General features: G+C 39.0%; 1 protein-coding gene across 1 annotated transcript in view; it reads right to left on the reverse strand.

The window, feature by feature from the left end:
• The window catches only part of LOC149796547 (proton channel OtopLc-like), a 53,255-nt gene extending 26,737 nt beyond the window's left edge, over positions 1-26,518 (reverse strand). Inside the window, exon 1 of the mRNA XM_089961251.1 lies at positions 25,778-26,518. Coding sequence (XP_089817377.1) covers positions 25,778-26,151 — 374 coding nt within the window. The 5' untranslated portion in view covers positions 26,152-26,518. The remainder of the gene's footprint in view (positions 1-25,777) is intronic.
• Between the last annotated feature and the right edge of the window lie 392 nt (positions 26,519-26,910).

Genomic DNA, 26,910 nt, shown 5'->3' on the forward strand with positions numbered 1-26,910 from the left:
ATTTTCCCCTTGGATGCGTACCTTGATGCATTTTAAACGAGTGCGGTTTATTTGAAGATATTGTTTATATTTATATGCAATTTTAGTAATGCCTAAACTAACAAGGCACCTATAACCTTGAAAGTGTTGATGTGCCACGAAGCCTTTATATATATATATATATATATATATATATATATATATATATATATATATATATATATATATATGCATGCATACCTTTTAACAAGAATGGCTAGATCATTACAGCCCCAATTTACATTTTATTGGTGTAAACATCAGTAATAACAATGAATGCACACATGCTCTCACGACTATACATGCAACATTGCACAGGAAACTAAGCTCCATTTACTATATACAAAATATCTGCACCCATTCAATCTTGAAAATTGGGTAATTGTGACCTATTTAGCACTAGAGTAGCATCCTCCACATCGTCACAAATGTGCATACAAATGTATCAGTCTCCTACATATCAACGGAAATGCGTCGTTTATCTTTGATATACTCATTCCGACAGCTTTTATCTCATCTTTGGATCACAATAGCAAGAAAAACTGACTAGAACTCGAAGTGATTGGCGATTCATGTTTATGCATCTTCACGAGAAAAGAAGAAATCTTAGCAAATGCATCCACAGTGATAAAGAAGCGTAGCATATTATCGCCTGTGGCTTGAGCCGATGCACCCATGAATACTAACATACTGTTTATTGATAATGCGATGGGATTGGTCAGTGGTCATTAGGAATTTCAGATATGGGAACTTATGCAGTCCGTTGTATCTATACACCTAATTGTTTATCGCGTACTTTGCCAAACTAATTTTGATCGCTAGATATCTCTGAGTACAATGTGTTTGAAACACGCAACTCCCTAACTGGAAATGTTCATAAAGACAAATCTGATTTTGAGTCTCCCCTTCCCCCACCTCATCTAGCCAAACCTATAACGTCTCCGTTATATTATTGTAACTCTGCAGGCGTTTTCAAATATATGTTTGACTTAGGAAGAACGCCAAAGGAAAGAAAAAGTCAATGCTGAAAAAATTATTATTGTCTTTGTTTAAGATCGCGCACTTCGTTTTAAAAGTGATGTTTTGCATGATACCGCCAATGACTCACTCGACCCACACGCGCACACCTCAAGTATGCATACATAGGAAACAGAAACTGGACACTACATCCATAATCCATATACATCAATACAATAGGTTATTTCTTTGTCATTATGACCAACATGTTTTGCATGAAGTGGAGGAACAAAGTTTAGTATGGAAGTATTCTATTGTTTCAAAAGATGAAAACAACTCCAACAGAACCCTGTTTTCACTCCTGATAAGCATATCAATAAAATTTAGGCGTACATCTGTAATGGCAGTTGATATGTAATTACAAAGTGGTACATGCGCTATGTAAGCAACGCTTTGTTCGACCAGATGCATGCAAGTTTGTCTGTTTCTTCGTATAAATGTGACTCTCATTTCTCTATAATCTAAACAGGTTTCCATAATAGGAACTTTCTTTGTCCAATTATGTACTACAGTCTGGTGTATTTTTGTACCACGTAAACGTACGTGGGAATATTAGGAACATCGTGTACGGGTTAGAAGAATCTATGTAAAGTGAATTAAAAACGTACTTGAGTGCTTAACGTAGCTTGATGGGGTGCACATGCGATTCGAAAATATCCAGGGTGGCACAATTAATTGCTGTAAGGGCAGAGCGTTCCATAGTGGAATACAATCTGCAAATGTTTGTCCTTGCAAACGGGACCAATTATTTCTGGCTGTGGCTGAGGATATATTGTGTTGGTATTAGGTATCCTAGTGGTACATCAAGAAGTTCGTTGACAATACAGAACGTCATTACCATTCTAGCTTGTGCTCTTCTCTCATGGAGGGTAGGCAACTTTAGCTGTTGTAGCATAGCTGTAACACTGCAGGTTCTGCGCTGGACCGTCTCCAGTTTGTTGATGTGTTCCTTGGTATGCGGGTCTCAGATTACTATCTCCGTATTCCATGATGGGGCGGACTAGTGACTTATAGCAAAGTTCTTTAATCTTGGTTGGACATTGGTAGATGTTTCTCTTTAGAAAAGCAAGGGATGGAAGTGGCCTTCTTGACAGTGGTATTAATATCATATGATATGCGTTTTTCAGCTTAGGGATTTATGGATGTTGATTCTGAAGTATTGTGCGGTGTCTACAGTCTCTCCATGGATGTTATATGGCTTGTTAATATTCTTTATCCTATTGTTAATGTAGAAGACCTGACATTTTTGGGGGTGGAACCCAATAATCCAATCCTTTTCGTATTTGTTTAGTTTGTCCAGGTCAGATTGTAGGACTTCAGCATTCTCTAATGCTACTGACTTAATCTTTCTGTACAGAATGCAGTCATCAGCAAATAGACGTGCACAAGATTGTTTGGATATGGATTCTGAGAGGTCGTTAATATACAGTAAGAATAGCAGGAGTCCATGAAAACATCCCTGAGGAACTCCCGACTCTACGGGGCCTGTTCCTGAGGTTGTTCCATCAAGAACGACTTGCTGCTGAATTCCGTATTACAAGAAATCTTGCATCCATTGGTGTGTGCAGCCCATGGTTGTTGTAATGGTGCATTTTGTTAGATGTTTGGTCGCAACACATTTGTCGTGGTCAGCGTGATACATAACCAGATGGGCTAGGATCGCAATGAATTGGTAGCTTGCGATGGTTAATTTATGCTCGTGCTCTCTGCACCATTTGATTTTAGAACCCGCTAGGATTACAGCCGGACAGATATGTTAACGTAGGATCAAGTGAGGAAAAGACAAAAAAGAGACAAGCCGGAGAATATTTTGGGAACTTTTGGGGCCATTTAAATTGGGTGGTATACAATTGTATAGTCCGGGTATAGTTATTAATAAAGGCGGATTAGAGAGAATTATTCTGACTTCTATGGAAGTATTAGAATTTGGCGGTTAGAGAAAGTTAATGTTGATTGGCAAAACTAAATGATGCGTGTATTTCCCAGATAAAATTCAATGTTTTAAGTAACATCCTTTACGAAAATCGGCAGTCCTAGTGTTTCTGCTGAAAGGGAAATCTGATAGAGAAAATAGTTGTCAAAGAGGTAAAGTTATGTCATGGTTCCAGTTTGGAATGAAAGTAGACGCAAGCACCAAAACAGGGCGGGGGAGGTGGAAGGATCACATATCACCCCCTAACAGTTGTAAATATTCAGTTTTTGTTATTTTTTTTATATTTTTTTTTGTTGTGAAAATTGAAGCATAGGAATATGTGGAAATGTTTCCTAATATTTATTAGTTTTGCAGAAGAACGATAACAGGTATTACGTCGGTTCGATCGTTTATTTCGAGCCAATGTTTTAAAATCATATATTTATATTTTGATCATTTTTAAATGACATCACTTTCCAGGGCCATCTTTACACGCTGGTTTGCACGTTTGAGTGCCTTTATACTACATGTACGTCCATCAAACAGACAATTGTTGACACCAGTCACGCTCAGCACAGCTCATACTCTTTCCGAATATATCGCTGCTGCAGGACTGCTCCATGGCCTCAAAACTTCAATCCAATGCTTCTCAAACTTCTTTCCACCCACGGCCCACTTCACGGTATTCGGTGCGTGGCTAATACATCACCAGCAGCATGGGCCGCGTCCCATAGTCTGAGAACATATTCTTTAGTCGATTGAAACCGTGCGTTAGTACTTGATCGCGCTGGCTGGATCCTACGTTATCACCAACTGTAACGCAATTACAATCTAATGAACCATACATGGCATGGCGTCTCAGAGGCGCTACATTGTGATGACATGGTATATTTTGACAATGGTAGCCCTTTGCTCCACCACTGTAAGTAAAGAATTCCTGACTTATTCTTCCTTCGGAATTAGGCACCCTATTGACATTCTGTACTCAGGTAATTTTATAAGACAACATGATTGTATAAAATGCAGTCTAAATTCACTATAATAGGAAAAACGAAAATAGGTATGGTATATCGCACTAGAAATTATTTTACATATAAAGTCGGCGACTGGCTATACACAAATCTCTGTCCAGCAAGCCAAGTCTAATAAAGAGGACGCTGAGGTATCCTCTCGCAATCGCAACCAAACTGATTGGACCATGATGTTATATTGTGAGAATTACCTTCCTGAAGTCCATAAGAACATCATTTGTGTGTGTATATATATATATATATATATATATATATATATATATATATATATATATATATACACACACACACACACACGGTCGGTAATATTATTACTTCACAAGATTAAGGTTGTTTATGACATTATGCAACATGAAGCACAAGCCATATTTTCAATCAAAGAACTGTCTCTCCCCTCCTTGCCCATACCATAGAAAATGAAACATTGTGTGAATGAAATCATCAATGTAGAACTGATGATTAGGCAAGTCAGAATTTATTCCCCAAAGCCAAAGTTGTTAAAACATTTTCATCAATTTTCATGATTAATCTCCATGAAAGCTATGACTTAAATGAAATGTTGAACTTGCTTTTGAATCCGTTGCCTTTCAGACGCGCATGCTTTATCGCCGAAGCAAAAATGGGCGGTTCAGCAGCAGAGGGGCTGTACAGACCGAAACTTTTTGCACAATAAACCCCTCCAGGAAACTATTCCTCGATAGAGGGCTTATTTCGACGAAATAAACCCTTCTATTCAGAATACAGGACAAAAAAAAATGTCCCCCGAAAACTCGAAGAGTTTCCAGGGACAAACTCGTTGAGTTTGCACTGACAACTTGGGTTACTTCAATAAATCTGAAACAGTTTCCGTGGCGGGGTCGTTATTGAAAAATCCATGGGTCGGGTCCATCCCCTCTGCTGCTCTGGGAAATGAGTTTCCAAGGAAAAACATTTTTATGTTGCAAATAGTGTATCAAGTCCAATACGGTATCTTGTTCTGGGATCGTGTAAATTTATTGTCACAAATCCGTGAGGTTTTCTTTGAGCATGACTGAAGAAATTTTTAAATTTATTTAAATCCATATCGCCACCACACCAGGTTTGATGAATATTTCTCAGTGTATGTGTATCAACTCCATTGAATATCGCAAGAAGATTACAATTATCCCTGATTACTTTAGGAATTTGTGTATAACGCTGAGTAACATAAATCACATCAGTGTTTTTGTGACGTCCCCGGGAAAATATTCTTGCGGGATTTTTTTGCTTGTCCAACATAACATCATCATACACTACTAGGTTGTTAATTGATTCATCAAGATCCTCGACGCTGGGGGCTTCTTCGATATCAGTGATAAATTCAACAACATCCTCACCGTCTTTACTCAGCGCGCTTGCACTCTCATTAAAATCTTTTATAACGTTATAGCATCGTTGATCATCTACAGATGGAGCTATCAAATACAGTTTATCCCATTTCATCCACTTCATTATCAAGTTCAGCAACAGCTGTGTTTTACCTGAACCGGATGGCCCAATTATAATCGCGCGGATAGAGTTTGGTAGCACTGAATTATGCTTAACTGGCTCTTTCTTTTTTGTCGCAGAAAAATCTGTAATTTCCATTTGTATATAAAGAATAATAATTATGGATCTATATTGTGTGAAGTGTAAGGCACGAACCCCTACGAATGATCTAACAACCATTACAACAAAAAATAACAGACAAGCACTTTCTGGTAAGTGTACGCGATGTGGCACAAACAAATTTAGATTTCAAAAAAAAAAGCGAGAATTTAGCGGAGGTGACATTGCAGCCAAACTTGGAAAGCTCCCCGGAACTCCCTGGGCAAAGTATCCCGGAGAAAAACATCTCCCAGGATACAATTACTGCGGTCCAGGGACCCGACTAGATATCAGACTTGATGAACAATCTAAACCAAAACCGGGAGAGTATCCGATAAACGCTATCGACGCAGCGTGTCACATACATGATGTTGCTTATCGAAGTAAAGATCTACAAGACAGGCATATCGCGGATGTGAAATTAATTCATGCACTAAGCGCCATAAAAAATAAATCATTTAAGGAGTCACTCGCTAATTGGTTAGTAAGATCAGCGATGAAATCTAAATTAGTATTAGGCGCTGGATAATTAAATAAAAATGCAAGCGATTTATTATTCCCCAATCGGATACTGGAGAGGTAACTCAGCAATTAATAAACTCGCCAACGCGGCATCAGTAACACGCGAGGTTGCCAAAAATTGGCTATCAAAACAAGCAATATGGCAAATCTACTTACCACCACCTCGACAAATCAACTTTGCACATTTTGATGTTAGTGTGCCCAATGAAGTTCATCAGGCTGACATACTATTCCTGCCTCATGATACTGTCCGTAGAAAAATATACAAATACGCGCTAACAGTAGTTGATGTTGCCAGTAGATACAAAGAAGCAGAACCGTTAGCGACTAAAACAGCGTCCGAAGTCGCCTCTGCGTTTAAACGAATTTATCAACGAGGACCTCTAAACTGGCCACGATTATTACAAGTTGATCCTGGCAAGGAATTTCAGGGCGCGGTGTCATCACTGACAAAGCAGCATAACGTTGTTATACGACGAGGACATACTGAAATTCATCGGGATCAGGCAATTGTTGAGCGATTTAATAGAACACTCGCTGAGAGATTATTCGGATACCAGTACGCGAGGGAATTCATTTACGATACGAGATCTCGTGAATGGGTTGCAAGACTGCCAAACGTGATAGCCGCACTGAATAATGAAATTACCAGAACAACAAACATGAGACCTGTAAATGCAATCACAAAAAAATATATACCCCGCGTCAGTGAACGCGGACAACAGCAACAAAATGTTTCAACGCAGCCAGGGACGCTAGCGTCCCCACTGCTGGGTAATGTCACCGTTAGGTATTTATACGAACCAGGCGAACTAGAAGGAGGAAAAAAAAGAGCAACCGATCCCACATGGAGTGTTACTACACATAAGATATCCAGCATAACCAGATCAACTGGGAGAAACGCAATCTACAGATTAGATTCGACTGCTCCTCAACGCGGATTTAAACGCGAGCAACTTCAGGTGATTCCCGAGGATACACAATTACCACCCCGATCACTAAAGTGATCCGCACTGAAGTGATTCAATCATTTAAATAACTGCAGCAACACCTCTGCGTCGGTTACACTCAAGACAGGTCAACATCACATTTTCACGTGTATGACCGCGACTGCTATCTATTCTATCTACGGTGAATTGCCTTGGGTCGTTTTTCGAATACTGCCACAGCAATAAACAATTACAACTCGCACAGTGATTATTCTGCTGTTGTTGTAATTGTATTACAAATTCAACATCCAAACTTTGTTTGGGATCAAACTCTCTACCATTTTTTTTGTCGCTCTGTTTGTAACCGGCTAATTTCTTTCTTATTGTATCATCAGCGATTGATCTGTTGATGCTGTCGTTGATAACATCATCTAATACAATTCTTTGTAACTGAGCTATCCTTCTTACTCTTGACACGGCTAAATAAACTAAATTTGACCACTCGATGCGATCATCAACAATCCAAACTGTTGTATCTGAAATAGTTAGTCCTTGCGAACTGTGGATGGTCATAGCGTATCCTAGCGTCCACGGGGATTTGCTCATTTTCAGTGCCTGTTCGACAGCATCAACATCAACGATAACAATATCATTTAATACTAAATTTTGTTTTTCCGTCCCTGACGCAGTCAGGCGTCCTGGAATATCAACATCAATATTCTGCAATCGCGTATCAGCTGGTCTATAACACAACGGCACTGGCAACATGGGAAATTTCTTCTGATGTAACTGAAATAACCGCTGCTGAAGTGTGTCCCTGACTATCTTTCTACTTGCCACAATTAAATCACCTGATTTCCACGTTTCCCAAAAGTCGCTCAGCGAAGTCTCTGGAATTATTTCACGCATTATCTCACACTGGACTTTATTGGTTTGTAGCCTGATCAGTGTCTTAAACTCTTTCAGCGTTTCATCGAGTGCTCTGTGATCGTTAGTTATTTCCTCATAATAATCTACAAAAGTTTTCAGCCACTCGTGTGGAGATTCACCTGTAAATGGCGGTGGTTGACCATGATCGCCGCACATCACCACTGCGGTATTTTTCTTTAGCAACCAATCCAGAAACTGTTTTAATATATCTAACGGCACAGTGTCTATCTCATCCCAGATTATTTTCTCGGGAATATATTTCATTCCCATTCGTTCAGGTGTCCACGTGCCGCCGCTGTATTTGAAAAAACTGTGATACGTGCACGCGTTAACATCCCGTTGTCTCATCTCCCTGGCAAGTCTGTGTGTGGGAGTCAGCACGACCAAGTCAGAACCGCGAAATAATTCAATCGCCCGAGTTGTCTTACCAGAACCACCAGGGCCGTTTAGATAAACTGTTTTGTGTCTTGTAACAGGATCGTGCACCGGCGGAGACAACGAAACCGTCGAAGACATTTCTGCGCTGCGATACTCATCCACGATTTCAACGTCAGCTGATTCACAATATCCTTGTAACATTTCATTCTTTATTCTCCACGAGCCCCACGATGGATCATCCGATATAACATTATCCAACAGCGCTGAGTATTTTTTATTAATATAAAATGAATCCGTTGCAACTCTCACTGCGACAACAGGGAATCTATTAATCATCGACAACAAATTTATGGATACATAAGCTAGCATCGAAGATCTCAAATGTGTGTACTGAGATGATTCTCCGTCGATATAACTAAAAACAGTCCCTAGTTTTTCCCCGTTTGACAGAAACACATCTTCGCGGTTACAGAACATGTTGTTCGTGGCTGCATCAGCGACAACAAGATCCAATTCAGTCTTGTCCATGATTAATCGACTGTGATGTTGTTTATGATCATACGCTCCACCTTGAGTGAATTTCCCTATTATTCTTCGTCCTAGATCTTTTGCTGTGCTTTCGTCATTTCTGAGTTTGTTTTTAAGTACTTCAGGAGCTTTCTTGATGATAGCGTCGATAGAAGTTTCTGGATATTCTCGTGACCAATCTTCGATGACTTCTTCTAACGTAACCGGCGTTGGAGTTGGCAACCAAACTTCGGTTTGACGACAATAACATATAATCGCTTCGCTGACCGTCAGCGACAACAGTATTCGACTGTCAAGCATGTATCGCAATAACACTATCGGTGCCCATCGCTTCTCAACGAAATGTCTGCCAAACCAAACATAACACACAGGATGTAAATCCTTAGCGAATTTAAACGACGACACACAAGCAAATCCGGTCAAGTCAAAATCAGGCAATGGTCCGTTTACAGCAACTCTTGTCATCGAGTTTGTAACGTGGCCAAATCGTTTAAAATATTCGCTGCATTCTCCACGCCCAAGGAAACTTCCTGGATAACACGCCGTCATGTCGACGGATATCATACCGCGGTGATCATATCGAGTATTCCACAAACCGCCGTGTCCGTATTCAACACAGCTCTGTTGGATATCCGCAAGAAAACTTTTCGGAGTTGGTCTCCATGAATTTCGTTCCCGGGCTACATGTGCGGCAACACCCGGGACAGTAAAACAGTGTGTCAGTAATGTATCAGTGTTGCCCGCATGATATTTTTCTGCGAGTTTTTTCATTTCCTGCTGTAACGCCGTTGTTCTATATATTTCCCCGTCGGGTCTCACAAACTGATCATATTCTCCATCTTCACTACTTCTGAATAACCACACAGACACCGGATCGGTTTTACTTATCTGATAAATAAAATCAAACATGCTCCCAGAATTGCTTTGCAATTCCGGATAATACTTCACAACACGGTCTCGCGGGAATATCCTAACCGAGTCAGTCCAGGCGTGACTGTTATGATCGATAATAGTTATTGGTGTTCCACGGGAATTGTATTTACACTCATACAATACCTCACCGGTTAACGATGAAACCGTTATAGGAAATTTTAGTAATCGCTCTAGCTCAGCAACATCATTTATTGACGCTCCTTTATCCGCTACTCGTGTCGCCCACGCTGTTATTTTAGTTTGTCTTAGCGGTGTTAGGCCGTTTCCTCGCATTGCATTTTTAAAATGTTCCATTACTCGCTCAGCTACACAATTCATCCTTGACTCTGTCAACGGCGACACCTTCATCGGTTTGAGTTTATCAACGCGTGGTTTCTTCATCGGATAAATTCCATAAATGACTGCGGTCACAGGATACGCTCTGGAATAATATGGTATATCAATCCCAACAAGTACTCCCGGTTTTGAGTCTTTACTTAACAGAACGGTTTTTCCGCCCCTTCTGGCATCAAGAACAGGGTCTAGTTTGTCTCTGATAATCCACGTTCCCTCGCCGACTCCAACAATAAATTTTATCTGTACGAAATATCTTCTATCGTCGAGATACCCAATTATGTTACGCGCGATTGTATCGTTCATGGTAGCATCAATGATACGGTCACGAGAAATGCTTTGCATTTCCCGAGAAACGCTCGCGTTTCCGAGGATAATTTTATACGAAGACCACGTGTGTGCGGCACCATCACGACGAAACTCTTCTTTGGCATTCTTGATAACACCAATTACCTCTGCTAACTCTCTTCGTCGTGGATCAGCGGTTAACCGGTCAAGATCGAATCTAGAACCTGATATGGGTTTTATTCTGGATAGTCTTTCAAAACCCATTATTATAATTAAGACAAATATTTAAATAGACAAATATATTATATGATGAACCAATGCAAGTGGATCAAACTAAATTCATCAGCGCCGTGTAGCAAACCCTGCAGAGGCGAATACTGTGGACAACATGCTCAACAGGTCCGCGGTGGGAGTCTAGGACCGATACCGTGTATCAGATGCGGCATTGGAGTACGAGGAAAAACGCAATTATGTTCAGCGTGTGGGGGAAAACGCTATCGAGAACTAAAACGGTATTATGATAAAAAAAATCCAGACTGTGATAACGCTCTCTCGGAGCGTGATTACATAAATAAGTTTTCAGACAAATTATGAATTAGACAAATGATTTGCTTATAGTATAATGAATCAAGAATTCGTCCGACATCCAACTATTCCAAATTATGAGGCAAACCGAGATGGCATAGTACGACACTGCACGCGAAGACGACCAGTTGGTGGAGTTGATAATGGTGGTTATTCAAGATTTACTGCCACGTGCGGAAAGAGGTATTTATGTCATCGTTTTATTTACGAATGTTTCTTTGGAGTGATCCCTAAGGGTTTTGTCATTGATCACATTAACGGTAACATACTTGATAACTCTATAAACAATCTTCGCGTGGTCACTCAGAGCAAGAACTGCCTACTGGGTAACACAGGGCGTTGTAAAACAGTTGCAAGAAGAGCTATTAAATCTATAAACGCAATTACAGGTGAAGAAATTGTATTCCAGTCAATAAACGCCGCCGGTAGGTATTTCGGTATTTGTCCACCTTCTGTACAGCATGTCGCAGATGGGATCTACAAAACAGCATTTTCAAAGAAGCTCAAACAGAAGATTTCATTCTGTTATATAACTCTTATCGTTGACACAAACGACGATAACTCCTCCGAGAGTGTGTAACGCTTTGCAGAGTTGTCGTTGCTGGTCAGAGGATTTGCTCCCCCTAAGAAAGCCACCTTGATAAAATATTTTATCGAGTTCATAACATGTAATCATTTATTTACCGTAGAATATATATTTTTTTACAAACAATATCCTCGTTTTACTGAATATATCCGACTGTTTTGCTCTTCTGTGCTTGTTATATGACCGCGCTTAAGAAAACATACAATTAAAATATTTTAAACAAGTCCCGCCCACTGCTAGAGCGAATTTCCAACTCGCAAGTAACAGTTGGGTTATATACGAAATCGCTCCCTAAGACCTTTGGGTCGATCGAAAGTCAGCACGCGCAAGCAAAACCATAAATTTAATCCGCCAATGGCGGGTGTCTTTTGTGCACCATCCAATGGTCGATTCAATGGATGGTTTTGCTCTGCTGCTGACCGTAGAAAATGACCCACCTGTGTATGTTTGTGTCGTCATAGGATAAGGTCTTAGGATAAGTTAGGATAAGATTACATGTTCATTGTGCCTTTACTTGCTGTCATACTCGAATCAGAGGTAAAGGTTGTCTGTTCTGTACCGTCTCTTAGGATAAGATTACATGTTCATTGTACCTTTGCTTGCTGTGATACTCGAATCAGAGGTAAAGGTTGTTTGTGTTGTCAAATAAATGTTTGCCGGGCCTGCTAGAGAACTCGATCCTAGAAGCCAGGGCTGTCTCGTCTTGTAAATAAATGTGCCTCTGAGTCACTTGGCAGTCAGAGGGGTCCGTCCTTAGGATAAGTTACGTGTTATATGTTTGTCCTTGTCAATTCACTAAACACGTCTTCTTGAGCCTATAGAACGTTATTTGACGATCTAGAGGCTCTTGCAGGGGATAAAGTGTTTGGTGTTACATGTTGTATTGTCATGTCGGAAGCAGTCCTCGTGGGGTTCTAGAACGTTATTTGACGATCTAGGCCCTTGCAGGGGATAAATGTTTCCGACTGTCTCGTTTTGTTTTGGAAAGCTAGCGTTTTTTATGCAAAGTGTTTGTATTAAAAATATAAAAATATATAATAATATGAATCACGAAAATATAAATACCATACTTGTTGAAATTAAAGAATTACAACAGCGAGGTTTTAATATTTTACTAGACACTGAAACAATTATGTCAGATTTTGAATCCTTGAATGAGCTATCACGCTTGGGGAAGAACAATCTCCCTGCTCGTTATAGGTTCATTAAGGGTTTGCAAGATCGTGTTTACAGATCACTTGCCGGGATAACTGAAAATCAGGTATCTGAATTTATTCCACTGTGCCGTGCAGTTGAGAAGATTCGTCTTGGATTGTCACAAGAGTATGAGACTCGAAAATTAATTAGCACCAGGGTGAGACGGTTAAAAGGTTATATAAAGAATCTAGACACGGAAATGCCTTGCATTTCTGACAAAAATACTAGTGTTTCTGACTACGAGGCCGACAAGGAAGTATAAACCTAGCATAGCGTGTGACTCACAGCACAAAGTGAAAGTAGAACCTGAGAACGCTAGCGCCCCCCCCCCCGCTTGGAGTGTAAAGCACATTTCCACGGGTAAAAAAAAAAGTGTATTATTTTTTTTGCCCTTGGAAACTCAAAGAGTTTCTCAAGTGAAGGGCGCTTTCAGATTTTCAGGATTTGCTTAAGCGTTTCAACATCAATACAGGAATGAGAATAGTTCATAATCTGTTCTCGTTGACACCAAACTATGATCATATGATTTTGCTGTAGCTCTGTTAATTGTGACGGAGTTAACAAGAAGTCTTCGTCACCATACACGTCAATAACTATTTTAACGGGGAAATACTGTTCTGGGAATGTCTGTATTTGAAATGCGGTTTTTATTGCCTCGTAAAGAATTTGCTTATCATGAATATGAACTCGTGCATGAATGTACTCGGGTTGATACATTATACACAACCGTTTTTTTTTAAATGCGTGCTAGCACTTTCAACGATAACTTATGCTGGTTTTGATAGGGTATTTGCACGATAAAATGACGAAAATGGATCAGTGCAGAAAAAAAAACTATTATAAATATTATGGATCCCTTGACTTAGGACTTCACCAGTAAGTTTATACTAACAGTCTCGTCACGCAGGTCCAACAAATTCCCCCTCTGGTCGGTGAGTTTGAAATTTATCGTTGACAACCACGGGTTATGACACCGTAGATAGACCGGATTGATTGGTTCTTGCACAATCAGAAAACCAGGGGGGTCTCTTGGTGTGAACGTATACAGGATAAACCCCTGTTGTGCCGTCGTAGTATCTGATGCGCTGTAACTGCCATCGATGACGTCACATACAAGATTGACCGCAATAACATCTGTGATATTTACGATCCCGGGTGAGATGTGTCTGCCATCGGATGCTGTACTGTTGTCGTGCTTGAGAATAACAGGTTGTGGTTTTATTCGTTCGTACGCGGCAAGAATATCTTCGAAAGATTGATCGATGAGATCAGAGACTGATTTTCTCAGCTCGGGCACGTTATATCCAGGAAATTTAAAATCTGAAATATCATTCACTTGAATACCATATTTAATTGCAAAATCTGCTCTGGCTATCTGTCTATAATTATCATCGATATAGTCTTTAAGATCCAGTAAAGCCTGAATTATTCTTAGATTTATAGTTTCCATGGCCGATGCGAGTTTGTTTAGTTTTTCTATGGTTGTGATAATATTATCACGCGGACTTGTTAAATCAGAAATATAATCTTGGAAATATACTCGCAGGAGTTGTAGCTGTTGTTTATGTACTAGATTGATCGGAATAAATAATTCAGATTCTATATCATCTAGACGGTAAACACGGAGCTCCTGCCCCCCCTTAACACGTGGAGCTTCTATACTCCAAGTATCGGGCATTAAAGTACTTTTTCTTGCTAGTAATTGATCTGCAAGGAGTAAATAATAATTGTACTCGAGGTCGTGTAGTGCTTCTTTATAGGTCATAAAATCCGATTTTTCAGGTTTTGGTGGACGAGGTTTAACCTCGGGGGCCTTTGGCCATCCTAATAATGTTCGGATTGAGCTGTTATAAATATCCACGGCGTATCCTGGCGTTGAGATTTCAATGACCGCAGACAGCGTTGGTTCATGAGCTGTTATAGATATTTTGGCTTCCTTGCCGGTGATTCGTTTTATTTGGCGTTGTATCTCATTATTGATTTCTTCGATCTGATAACTCCCAGTGGGAAGTGTAATTGTATTCCAGTCAAGTTCACCCTGTTCGCCGGAGTCGGCTTTGCTTTTCCCGAACACGAATGAATTATTTGGCTGCAGACCACCAAATGATGCCGACCTAACATTGGGCCAGCTGTGATACACACTGAGCTTTGCTAACGCGATTTCACTCACTGGAATTGGAGTTCGAAAATTAATACCGAATTCTGGTGTCGTCGAGGACACTGAGATCATTGTGGTCCTTACCGGTGTTGTGTTTGTGACTATTTGTTGAAGCAGTTCTATTGACATTATTTATTTGTTTAGTTTTCAAATAGTCATTGTACGCATCTGACATTAGTTTGAATTCAGAATCTGATATCGTAGCGTCGCTACTTTGCACGTCTAACGATGATGATATCAGCGATGATAATTTCTGATATGCGGTCGTGGCTGTATTTAATTTTGTCGTGTAATCGTGTAATTTTGTGTTAGCACATGATGATATTTTTTTTGCTATGATGCCGAAAACTTCAGCTGTTGTTGTGGCCGCGGAAACACAGATCGTGGCGGCGACTGCTGCAGTTACCGGAGTGACCGCTGATAGTATTGCTCCGGCAGATGCAACAACGGCAGATACTGAATAAACCATAATATCCAGCACTGTTATGCGGCGCTTGTATTTTTTTACTTTTTGACTAGTTACTTCGATGACAGTTTTTAACTCAGATTGCCACTCACGGACTTGATTGTATCGATATTGTTGAGCATCTGGCGTCGTTGACATTATTCAATTACGCGGTAACCAATTGAGGCGTTGCAGCGACGAATTCCAAACAAAACCAGTAAGATGTTGCTGTTAAACTATCGTCCTCGGCTTCAAGCATAAATGTTTCCTCGGTTCCGCTGTTTAGTATTACAGTGCAAACCCCGGAATACTTATCGGTGGAATGTCTCCAAGGATATGTTGTGAAGATTTCAAATTTAGCGGCTGAAAACACAGACAACCTGTAAACACCGGTGGCTGTTGCTGTATATTTGATAGTGTTATTTTGTCGTGACCATGTTGCGAATCCCGATGATACCGTGAATACGATGTTGGTGATATGCCCCGGAGTAACTCCAGTGGGAACTTTAATCAAACTGGTTTTGTTAACGATATCAGGAATACCCGATACGATATCCTGCTGTGTTTGTTTGATCGTGTTAATGTCGGTCTTTACATCAGCGAGTTTTACATCGACGACTGGAGGAGTCCCAAAGAACTTATCCACGACCTCATCAGTTTTTACGAAGTTTCTTCGAAATCTTGTAAACGCGCCCACGTGAACATCATGCTCTGCACGCAGCGTATTTAGTTTACCGTTGACGATGTCCACGTATTGTTTGTTTGACGCATCCTGGTCGGATTCGGGATTCGCTAACGCGGTTATTTTGTTGCCGCTCATGCTGAGTTCGCCTGTCATCGTGTCACCGGCTTTTTTCACACATTTATCAACACCTTTATCAATACTGTCTTTGATGCTTGCGATTGATATATTCGAGTCCTTGATCCGGCCGCCATCACTAAATGCAACGAAGTTATCCTTGGTAGCTCCAAGAACTCTGCGAATTATATCATTCCACTTAATGTTGCTCGTTCTTAGTTTTCCTTGCCTGTCTTGGAAAATAGCAACTTCATCTGGGTCAACTCCAGCTATATTCAAAAGATTATCGACTTCATCTTTGGTCGCATATTTTGAGAGATCAGCATCTGTGCTTGGTTTACCTCCTCGTGTGAAAGGTCTTCCGTAAATATCCACCATTATTCTTATTGCTGTTTTTCAAATGCTAGCATTTCTCGATGCGGTATATTCATACACTACTTTATGAGGAGGAGTTGCTGGATTTCTTGAGATTGCATCAAGAACATTTAAAACCTCCCTCCCACAAATGGGCGGATCAATTAATGTTTGTGTTGGTAACGTCGACTGCCACACTGGAACATTAGAAAATCTGCTGACATACTTGAGAAACTCAACTGGCGGTGCTAAACCGTACGAATCAAAATAGATAATTCCACGTGGATCGATCGCGTAAGCAACCCAGTGAGTTCCCGGACCATCTTTGTTGTCGAGATTGATAATGCCAGTTTCTGGATTATTCGGTCGTTGCGGTAATTGATCTCGCATAAATACGCCTCTGAAATGTTTTACACGCAATTTTTTAACAGCATCGAGTAAATCAAAATTGCTCAACGGCGTTAGAATTTTTTTGGATACCATGATGGTGGAGTTCCTGGTAGTCTTAGACCGCGTCCCTTTTTTTTCTTGTATCCTTTTCCCGTTGCCTTTTTTAGTGCCATTCCAGCTGCAGTTCCAACTGCACCGAGTGCTGCGGCTTTTGCTACGGCTGGTGCTGCCGCGGCAATCAACGCCGGTATTGCTGCGAGAAGAGGAAATATTCCACCGGTTTTAGTCATGTCCTTGATAGCTGCAGCAGAGAAATCAAGTCGGACACCGGTTTTTGCTGTTAGTGCCTTATTAAAATGTTTAAGCTGAGTATTAGTCAACGACAATTTGTTTGGACCACCAGTAATCTGATCTCGTTTTAGTGTTATTGATGTCCCGCACGTGCTTGCGTTCTTTGATTGCAATTTCTTCGTTTGACCGGAAGTCAAGGTGACATTAACATGACTGTATGACATTATATCCTAAGTTTGATTTTAATTGCGTTACATATTCTCGATTGGAGCGTCGATGACCCTCATTCGTCCGCCAACACCTTCAAGCAGCATTGCTTTATCGGAGAGTATGACAGCAATCGCTCTGTAACCACCAGCAGGAACACCTACACGAGCTCGGAAATGTAGGTCGACAACAGATTGTTTAACCAGATCAAGATGTTCCAGCGAAAAGTAATAAATCGGATATAAACTCATAAAGTCTCGCTGTGATATTTGCAGGCCAGTGTCTACATTAAGGTCGCGCCCCATAAATGACATCAGACGATGATACGCGCGTGCGACACGATGATGTTCGAAATCTATTAATATATCCTCAGATGGCTCCTGATGCCCATTTATTCTCAACGAAACTTCAGAAACTCCAAGTGTATCAAATACCATTGGATTTCTTTCCTGGCTATCTGTTCTAGCACGGTATTGAAATGCAATGAAAATATGTCGTGGTGCTGATACTCCTTGTTGCGATGATATATGCCATGTAAACAACCCACCATTATCACCCTGAATAACGTCTGTGGTTGTTGTTTTCCAGGATAGCAGTGATTTACCGCCCGTGTCCATGAAAGACAACAGTCGTTGTTCTTCGGTGATTGACGGAGACAACACTGGCATCCACAACCACAGTTTAGTTAGTATTACCTGACCAGGGGCAACAGCAGCATCTCGCCAGATAGCGTCATTATCATCAGGTTTTCGCACAAGTACAACTGTGTGTTTGGCACCGAATATGACCTTGTGGACATCTCTGCAGAATCCAAAGATGTGAGACAATGGAATCACACCTGAGAACTCTTCATCTCCACTTAACATCGATCTACGTGTTGCAAAACCCAAATTAAAATTTTCGTTCATCGATGCAACTGCGTCACCGGCATTATTCATTGTTACATTCCTGTTCTCGGGGCTGTCGGTTATATCCTTTGCAAACATCATTGATGGTCCGGCTGATCTGGTGTAATCATCCGAGTATCTCGCCAACCCGAGAATTGTTGTGGCAACGTCGACGTTATCATGAATTGTTTCAATTTCTTTTCCATCTATCATGTAAATAGCGGATTTAAATAACGCCATGATGCCGTTGTTAACAAATCCAACTCGGTCGCCGATTCCGTAGTTAGTGTTATCATTCTTTAAAAGCCTACCTTCAACTTCGATGAAGGCCTCAGCGGGCAAGAAGTATCTACTTGTATCCTGGACCTGTAGTTCAATTCTTCCGCGTTGGTTAGGATCACGTGCTTCATAAGAATAATATTGAAAATCACGTACAGAATCATCTTTAAGTACTGGTTTGGACATATCAAACGCGTCATTGGATTTTCGTGCAAACATTATTATTATTTGTGATGATCTAATTAAAATGTTATCGTCACCGGAAACCACTACCAGCTATCAAATTAGCAGTTACACTATCTTGCAACGCTTTGGAGGTAATTCCTGCTGTTGCGATCTCAGCTAATTTCTGATTTACGGCCTTATTTACTACGCTACTAACATTTGCCGGCATAGCTTCAGTGGATGGTAGTTTTACTGGCACCAACCTCTCGACTGGGTTTTTTTTTCGTATCAGCTGTGCTAGTCGATCCTTGATTGATTGAAATGCTTTCCCGGCAAGACTACCAACAGTGCCAATGGCTTTATCCTTGACAACATCAGCGGCTTTCATCGCGAATTGTTTTGCTAACGGTCCAGCTTTCGGAGCGATTCTTGTGACTAAATCCCTAACAACATCACCGACTCCATCTCCGTAAACAACCTCGTATACTGGTAATCGTGAGTTTACTACTCTGACACTTCTTGGTCTGCGAAAAGAATCGTGTAGTATCATTTTATTTAATTATTGTTTATCTAACTGAATTTGCTAGCAAATTTAATTATTAGTCGCTGTGGTAACCGTCTGCGAGTTCATCAATGAGCCCCCGGTAGATGCTGATATCCATGATGCCACGCTGAAATAGTCTCTGACAGATATCTGCGGCTTCATTTATAATTTCCGGAGAATTGTTTCCGGCACGTCTTCCTCCGATGAGAACTTCCAACCGTGATACATCATCGATGATATTATTAGGGCAGGCAATAAAACCGGATCCTAAACCCTCCCCTGTTGATGGTACAATTCTTGGGGATAAAATGTCTTGAGGCAAACTTTCAGAAGATGTTGTTAAGCTAATTATCGGCGACCTAGTTTGTTTGAATTTTTGGCCCCGCGGACTTCCTTCAGATGCAGCCTCGTATTCACTTAACGGAGTTAGGTCAGGATCTATTGCTCTTCGCCGTGAAGGATATTGTTGTCGTTCTGTGTGTTGCAACGGTGATTTTTCTTCTTGAGGTTGCGATGGTGGAATTTCAAGTTTACGTATAGCATCTACAAGTCTATCGTATTTTGTATCGTCCCTGCTGATTTGTTTTTTATTTTCACGTATACGATACGAATATTTGATAAAATTATCATCTGTCATAGAACCGTGTTCTGGGTTTAAAGACACATCTCTTCTAATCAATCCTAACAGTATTGTCTCAGGTAATTTCTCTTCTGGTACATTTTTAAGAAGTTCAATATAATCCGGCGTAAATCTTTTGGCGGGGTCAGTAATTCTCCCTGTTACTCGCTTACCAGCAGGTACTGACACAACAACTTCATCGGGTGGAGGCGGGGGTTTAAGTCCAGCTGAAATATCCTGTAAAATTTTCCTTTGCTCTATTAAAGCCTCTTTGGTAACAGCTGCGGATTTTTCAGTAGCTTTGGTCACGGGTTTAAATAATTCCTCCGTAGTCTCTGCAAAGCCTTCCCGTGCTTGCTGTCTTAGTTGTAATTTTTGTCTGACACTATCACGGACAGGAAGAAATTTCTGAATTGCTTCGAGACGTTCTCGAGCTAATCTAGTCGTATGTGCTTCTCCAATATTTGCCATTATTTATTTGTCAATGATTTAATTCCGCTAACATAAAAATGTTTTTCCTTGGAAACTCATTTCCCAGAGCAGCAGAGGGGATGGACCCGACCCATGGATTTTTCAATAACGACCCCGCCACGGAAACTGTTTCAGATTTATTGAAGTAACCCAAGTTGTCAGTGCAAACTCAACGAGTTTGTCCCTGGAAACTCTTCGAGTTTTCGGGGGACATTTTTTTTGTCCTGTATTCTGAATAGAAGGGTTTATTTCGTCGAAATAAGCCCTCTATCGAGGAATAGTTTCCTGGAGGGGTTTATTGTGCAAAAAGTTTCGGTCTGTACAGCCCCTCTGCTGCTGGTTCCATTCTTCTAAACGTGCCGCTGTGCCGCAGTGGTTAGGGTGCCGGACTCGCAACCAAAATGTGTACAATCAAATCAGCTTTGACCAGCTAAAATGACAGAGTCTCATCCTGGTGTGACTTAGGCAAGGCACTTTACTCCAATTACCTCGGCACTAAATAACCAACTTGTACTGGGGTGCCGTAAAGCACCAAACCAAACCACTATTCGGAGAATCAAATTAGTTGAAAACAGAGATATACTTTTCACAGCGTATTAGCGCAATCATCATGTTACAGTACAACTGAACAGACGTGTCAAAAGTCTGAAATAACATTTTTATACTGAAAGAGATGAACTTAATTAAGTCGTAATACCCAAGTTGTGTATATGAAAGACAAAATGTTAAAAAAAAATCTCTCTGTAGAACAGTGTATCGCTCAAATCTTTTTCTCAGATGTTTGCAAAACTCTAACAAGTAATACTTATATTAGTTCAGTATGTCATGCGCTGGTAACGTTACCAAAAGGAAGATATATTTCTGTAACATTATTCGTGATTTGCACCTTACTACTTTGACCAAGTGGTAATACAATTTATAGCCAGATCGACTTTGTTACAGAAGTATACTTTTTAACATATACGAGACTTACGATTTGTTTGCGAGAAATAGTGCACATCCAGCAAGATCTGCATTTTACCAAAACTTTACCATCAAACCTTTCGCATAATCTCAAAGGATTCATTAATTTCTCACATAAATTATGACTTAGGCAATTAAAAACTAGATTGTGTATTGCATAATGGCCCAGCTGTCTTTTGCAAACATACAAAATAGTTAATACAAACAAAACATAATGAAACATATATGCAATAATATGCAATATCTATAAATTACTAATATTATTCAAAATGTAATAGTGTCAATTAAAAGCTTTTTGAATAATTATGATTCTTGAATCAATGCTAATTGCTGAAATAAAACTAACAAAAACAATGGAGGAGACGAAAACAAATGTAAAATGAATTACATGAAATGTTTGGTGGAATGCCCAAAAAATATGTACAAATTCTTAGTCAAGGTAAACAAAGATTTAATTGCTTGCCCTGCTTAAGTCATTGAGCTTCAACAGGAATGAGCTTTAGGCGCTAAAAAAGAAAAAGAAATTCCCAAAAATAACAATTTACCAACAATTTAAATTTAAATTTCAGTTTCACCATATTAAAATCTATCATTATTCATTACCAACCACCTTTTTAAATCACAGTCTTAGTCATAGAGGCATTTATTATTACTTTCCATTTCAAACAATAACCCTTCAACTCATTTAATGTCTTTTACACACAATCACATCTAACATAAACAACACGGAATATTAATAGGAACATCCTTACCATAGCAATGTCAATCAATACCGTTTTCAATAAAATAAATTACCAACAGCATTAACAAACATTGAAAATATAAACGGTAATAAATATTACCCTTGTCGTTGCCCTTTACTTCAATGCAATTCACACGATTAATCAATATTGTCTTAAAAGTTGTTGCTCACAGTAGTATACATGGATTGTAATATATTGAGCATTATATCAAATGTAACAGACTGAAACAATAACAAATATCTTATAAAAGAATGCATTTTAAAAACATGGGTACAAGACTTTTCGATCATATTAAGCTAGCAAAACCTCTATAATTTTCAAAGTCACTAAATTGCCTCATTGATATAACCTTGTGACCATGACTGGAAAAAAATAACATTAAATAAAGAAGCTAAATAAGGGAAACATCATTATATTAAGAACTCATTTAATGTTAAACAGGACTTGGCATTTTTTCTTCGGATTTAAAAGCCTAATGGCTTTAGAAACCTAGTCGTTACTTAAAAATATTTAAATTCATAAAACAAAAGTTCCATTATCTGAAATATCTGAAATATATAATCATCATTAGCGTGGATTTCTCCATCGTGTAAAAAGAATCAATAATTAAGTTTGTAAATCATCAGCATGCACCTTAGAATGCTTACCAAACAAATGACTTTATAATTTTCTAATGATATGTATACTTAATATTTGTATTGTTTGCTGGCTTTTCATGATCGTTGTATGTTATGTATATCTATATTTATTCAAAATCAAGTTATTGGTGTACTTGACTAGTGACATTTATTTTGTAACCAACATGATATATAGCTAATGCTTCTCCATGAATGTGGATTAAATATCCAGATCATCATTAATAGTAAACAAGTTTAGTCTGAGTTACAGATACGGTCTTGATTCTGATCTTGGAAACTTCCAAAATGGAAATTTTCCATTAAGTTGACAGAGTATTTTCAGATAATGGTAATTGCGACCAAAAGCAATTGTTAATATTACGATTATTCATTCTAGCTTTAACATCTGAAGCATAATCAGTCTTATTGCGATGTTCAATTTTCAAATTGGGTAGATTTATTTATTCAAATTATAATTCACTAGAATTAAAAAGTGCTCAATATTCTTGAACTGGAACATTAATTTGGATTTATAGTAAATTCAGTCAAAACCATTTTTGGATTATGTTATTATGATATATCAATAGACTGTTAACACATCGCCACATTACAGGCCATTTGCACATTAACAAGTTCGAGCCTACATGGATATCAGCACATTCGATGTTGGAATTTATTTGGAACACCACCGAAATTCAACTGAAACTTCATAATTTGGACTTGTGATAGAACTTTTAAGATTATATGGGATTTAATTCACAATGCTGTATGTTCTTTACAATTTTCACTTTATATTGTAGGGAAATACATTATTTGTTGAACTGTTTTCGCTCTATTATGTTACTTAGTTTAAGACCATAGAATCGTAATAATAATACTAATAATAATAATAAAAATAACTTCATATAAAGATGGTGACATAAGTAGATTAAAAAATCTACATTGAAGCCCTCATACGAAGAAACATATTTATACATAAATAACCAAACAGACACACTCATATACACACGTATATAATATATTCATACATAAACATAGCAGCATGCATATGCAACGCTATATTCACTTTGTTTCCTTTCTACATCCACCCACCCACACGCAGACACACACTATGACATTCACCCAGTCAATATCCATGCAAAATGCCACACAAATACAGTTATAATCTTCGACGCGTACATATCAATTTGACAGTCAGTGAATTCTTTTCACTTTTAAGACATGGCTTCACAAAACCATTGCAAAGAACCAAAGCCACCAGCGTTTCGGTTCCCAAGACAATGAAGTGCCACAAAGCTAATTGTTCTTGGCTTATCGGCTCCATATCAGCAGATGTACCCTGTCTACAGCGTGTTAATTACGTATTTGACAGTCGACCAGATATACATAGTATAGATTCCCAACAAAATATTCTCACGAGAATTTGCGCTACTGGAAACGCACTGAATGTGAATCTGAAACCTGAAAAAAAGACTAAAAAATGCTACTTGTAAAGTTTACTGCTAGGGCTTTCCGGCTTGATAGGGTTTGAAGTCACAACGCTATTCAACGCTGGATTTCAAAATGGATCGCAGCTGTTTAGTCTGAAAACTGAGCAAAATGGCAGGTATTTATTATCCTAAGGTCAAGTTCGAGTCCGATCATCAGCTAGAAATGGGAAAGATTTTAGTGTTTGTTCTCATATTATCCTGCCGTGCGGGGAAGTAACCGAATGACCAGTCACATGACCACGCTACTGTGCGCATGAAATAGCCTAATGCAAGATACGGCATTGGAATAGGGAATTAAATACGGCTGTGGAGTTCAGATTAAAAATTAAGCATTATGAGATAGTACTTCATCATTTCAATCCGTTTACATTAAATCGTTAAATGATGCAACACGAAGAGATTTTGTACTCTCAAAAGGAAATAGCGACTTCTCGTGTAAATACATACAGCTAAAATTTTTATTCGAGCAAATATTGAAACATCTCTTTCTGAAACATTTATTCAAGTCCACTTTTATAGTACAGTTGTTGTCATGTGTGAAAATGTCTTTCTAACTAATAACATGTACCCCCAAACGATCTAATTCAACAATATATCTTTCCCATGGAAAAACGATACAATTAAATCATAATTGGATGCAGACAAAATATTTGACTTTTCAACACCGGGCATACTCTAACGTTTCCAGATCTTGTTTACAGACGGAATGGTTGCCAAGAATTATCAAAGTTTATAACCAGACACCATTACTAAATAACCGTGGCACACGATAGTAATTCGCCTATATATAGAAGAACACTTGGAGTTTTGTTCTCTTCAAAATCTTTCTATTATCACTCAAGACGAAAACTTAATTATTACGCTGATAAAAATGGTCTTGTTGCATTTAAACGACACGAATTATGAAATGCACATATTAAAAATCAGCAGATTTATGCGTTTATGATATACGTTATTACAAGGATGCAAATGATAAACATTGCATAAAGGTATACCCATTGAATGGGATTCAAGGCAATTAGACCCATACAGATTCTTGGTGATACAATTTTTTTTTTTTTTTAAAGTGGCACATTGTTATATCTTAATTGTTACTTTTTTCCATCAAAAAGGTCTAACTGGTTTTATGAGTAATGGAAATCTATGTAAATTTATCACTAAATATTGTTAATTTTCTTTTTGATTTGGAACATTTTCTTCCAAGATAAAATGTCATAAAAGCTGTAAGAATAATTCAGGCTGTTACCGAATATAAATAGACATGTAAACCGAATATGTTTATCGGGTCTATTTCAATTAAGAAAAGATAATGTAGACACAGATACGGGAAAAGAAAATAATGGAAAAAAATGTTAATTTGAATGCATGGAAAATAAACGGCTGTCAGTTTTAGGCCATTGAAGGATAGTTTAAAAGGATATTTGATTATGAGATGTATTTTAAAGCACCAATAGGCAATACATATATACTGCAATTCATGTATGACTTTTATATATGTTTAGCATGGGAAGTTAAGTTAAAATGTAACCAGCTTGATATTACATGCTTTAGAAAGGGTCTTACCGGTAAAGTGGGGGCAGCGTCAGCGTCCTCTTCCTTTTGGGGTTAATTTTTTGAGGTGACTCGTGTTGAGGCTCCAGTGAGATGCTTACCGACTCCTCCTGCGCCATGGGAGGGACATCAAGAGGCATTTCTGTTTGTCCATCTTTCACTTTAATCTCCTCGAGCTCTTCCTTTTGTTCAACAGAGGTCTCGGTGTCCCCATTGGGAGTATTAGGGGGCACTTGGTCCGGTTGTTCAAGCTGACCTCGATCGTCAGGAGTTTGTACCACTTTATTAGCTTCTCCTTCCATATTATTAAGAAATACGTGGTCGGGTTCGCTTTCGTTGTTTGACTCAGCTCTCGGCTCGTTTACAATGTATACCCCTGAGCGCATCTTGCCGGGGCATAAAAATACGGCAGATTAGGTTCTTGCGCCCACAAAAAGGATATTAACAAAGATACTCCAGAGTGGTCCTTCACAAGTATTACCAACAGCCTACCATCAACAAGTATTCGTATTCCTCCCTTCAGCACTTGTTGTGAACTAGTAACAAATCACAAATCAGAACCACAGATGCTACTCTCATTCTCCCAATCGCCCAATCAGTTATGATACTTATCACCACCGCGCAATAATTTAAACCTTCTTAGATCACATACACTGGGATTTGATGCCAGCCAGCACATCAAACGTGTGCGGAACTAGATACTAAGAAAAAAAAAAAAAACAAACAACAAAATCCCAGCAGAAATGTTATCTTTTCTGATAAATCCCACAAGATTGATTCATGCCATCCCGGAGTGTGATTTTTTTAAAGGGTCGGCTTCCCGGGAGTACCGGAATTAGACTGCACGTGTGAAGTTTATGTTGAGGCCGGGAATCTGGCTTGTAGTGATACAAAGGGCGGTTTCCCGCTGGGTGAAGGCGCTAGTTTAAAGAGCACGTGGTGTGCTAACATCAGATGCATTCTTTGAAAATGATGTATATGTGCATATATATATATATATATATATATATATATATATATATATATATATATATATATATATATATATATAGAGAGAGAGAGAGAGAGAGAGAGAGAGAGAGAGAGAGATAGATAGATAGATAGATATTTTTTCTTTCCTTTTTTCTTGTCAAATTATTCAGCAT

This window comes from Sinohyriopsis cumingii, chromosome 6, assembly GCF_028554795.1.
Source record: "Sinohyriopsis cumingii isolate HCF-2022 chromosome 6, ASM2855479v2, whole genome shotgun sequence".
Taxonomy (NCBI): domain Eukaryota; kingdom Metazoa; phylum Mollusca; class Bivalvia; order Unionida; family Unionidae; genus Sinohyriopsis; species Sinohyriopsis cumingii.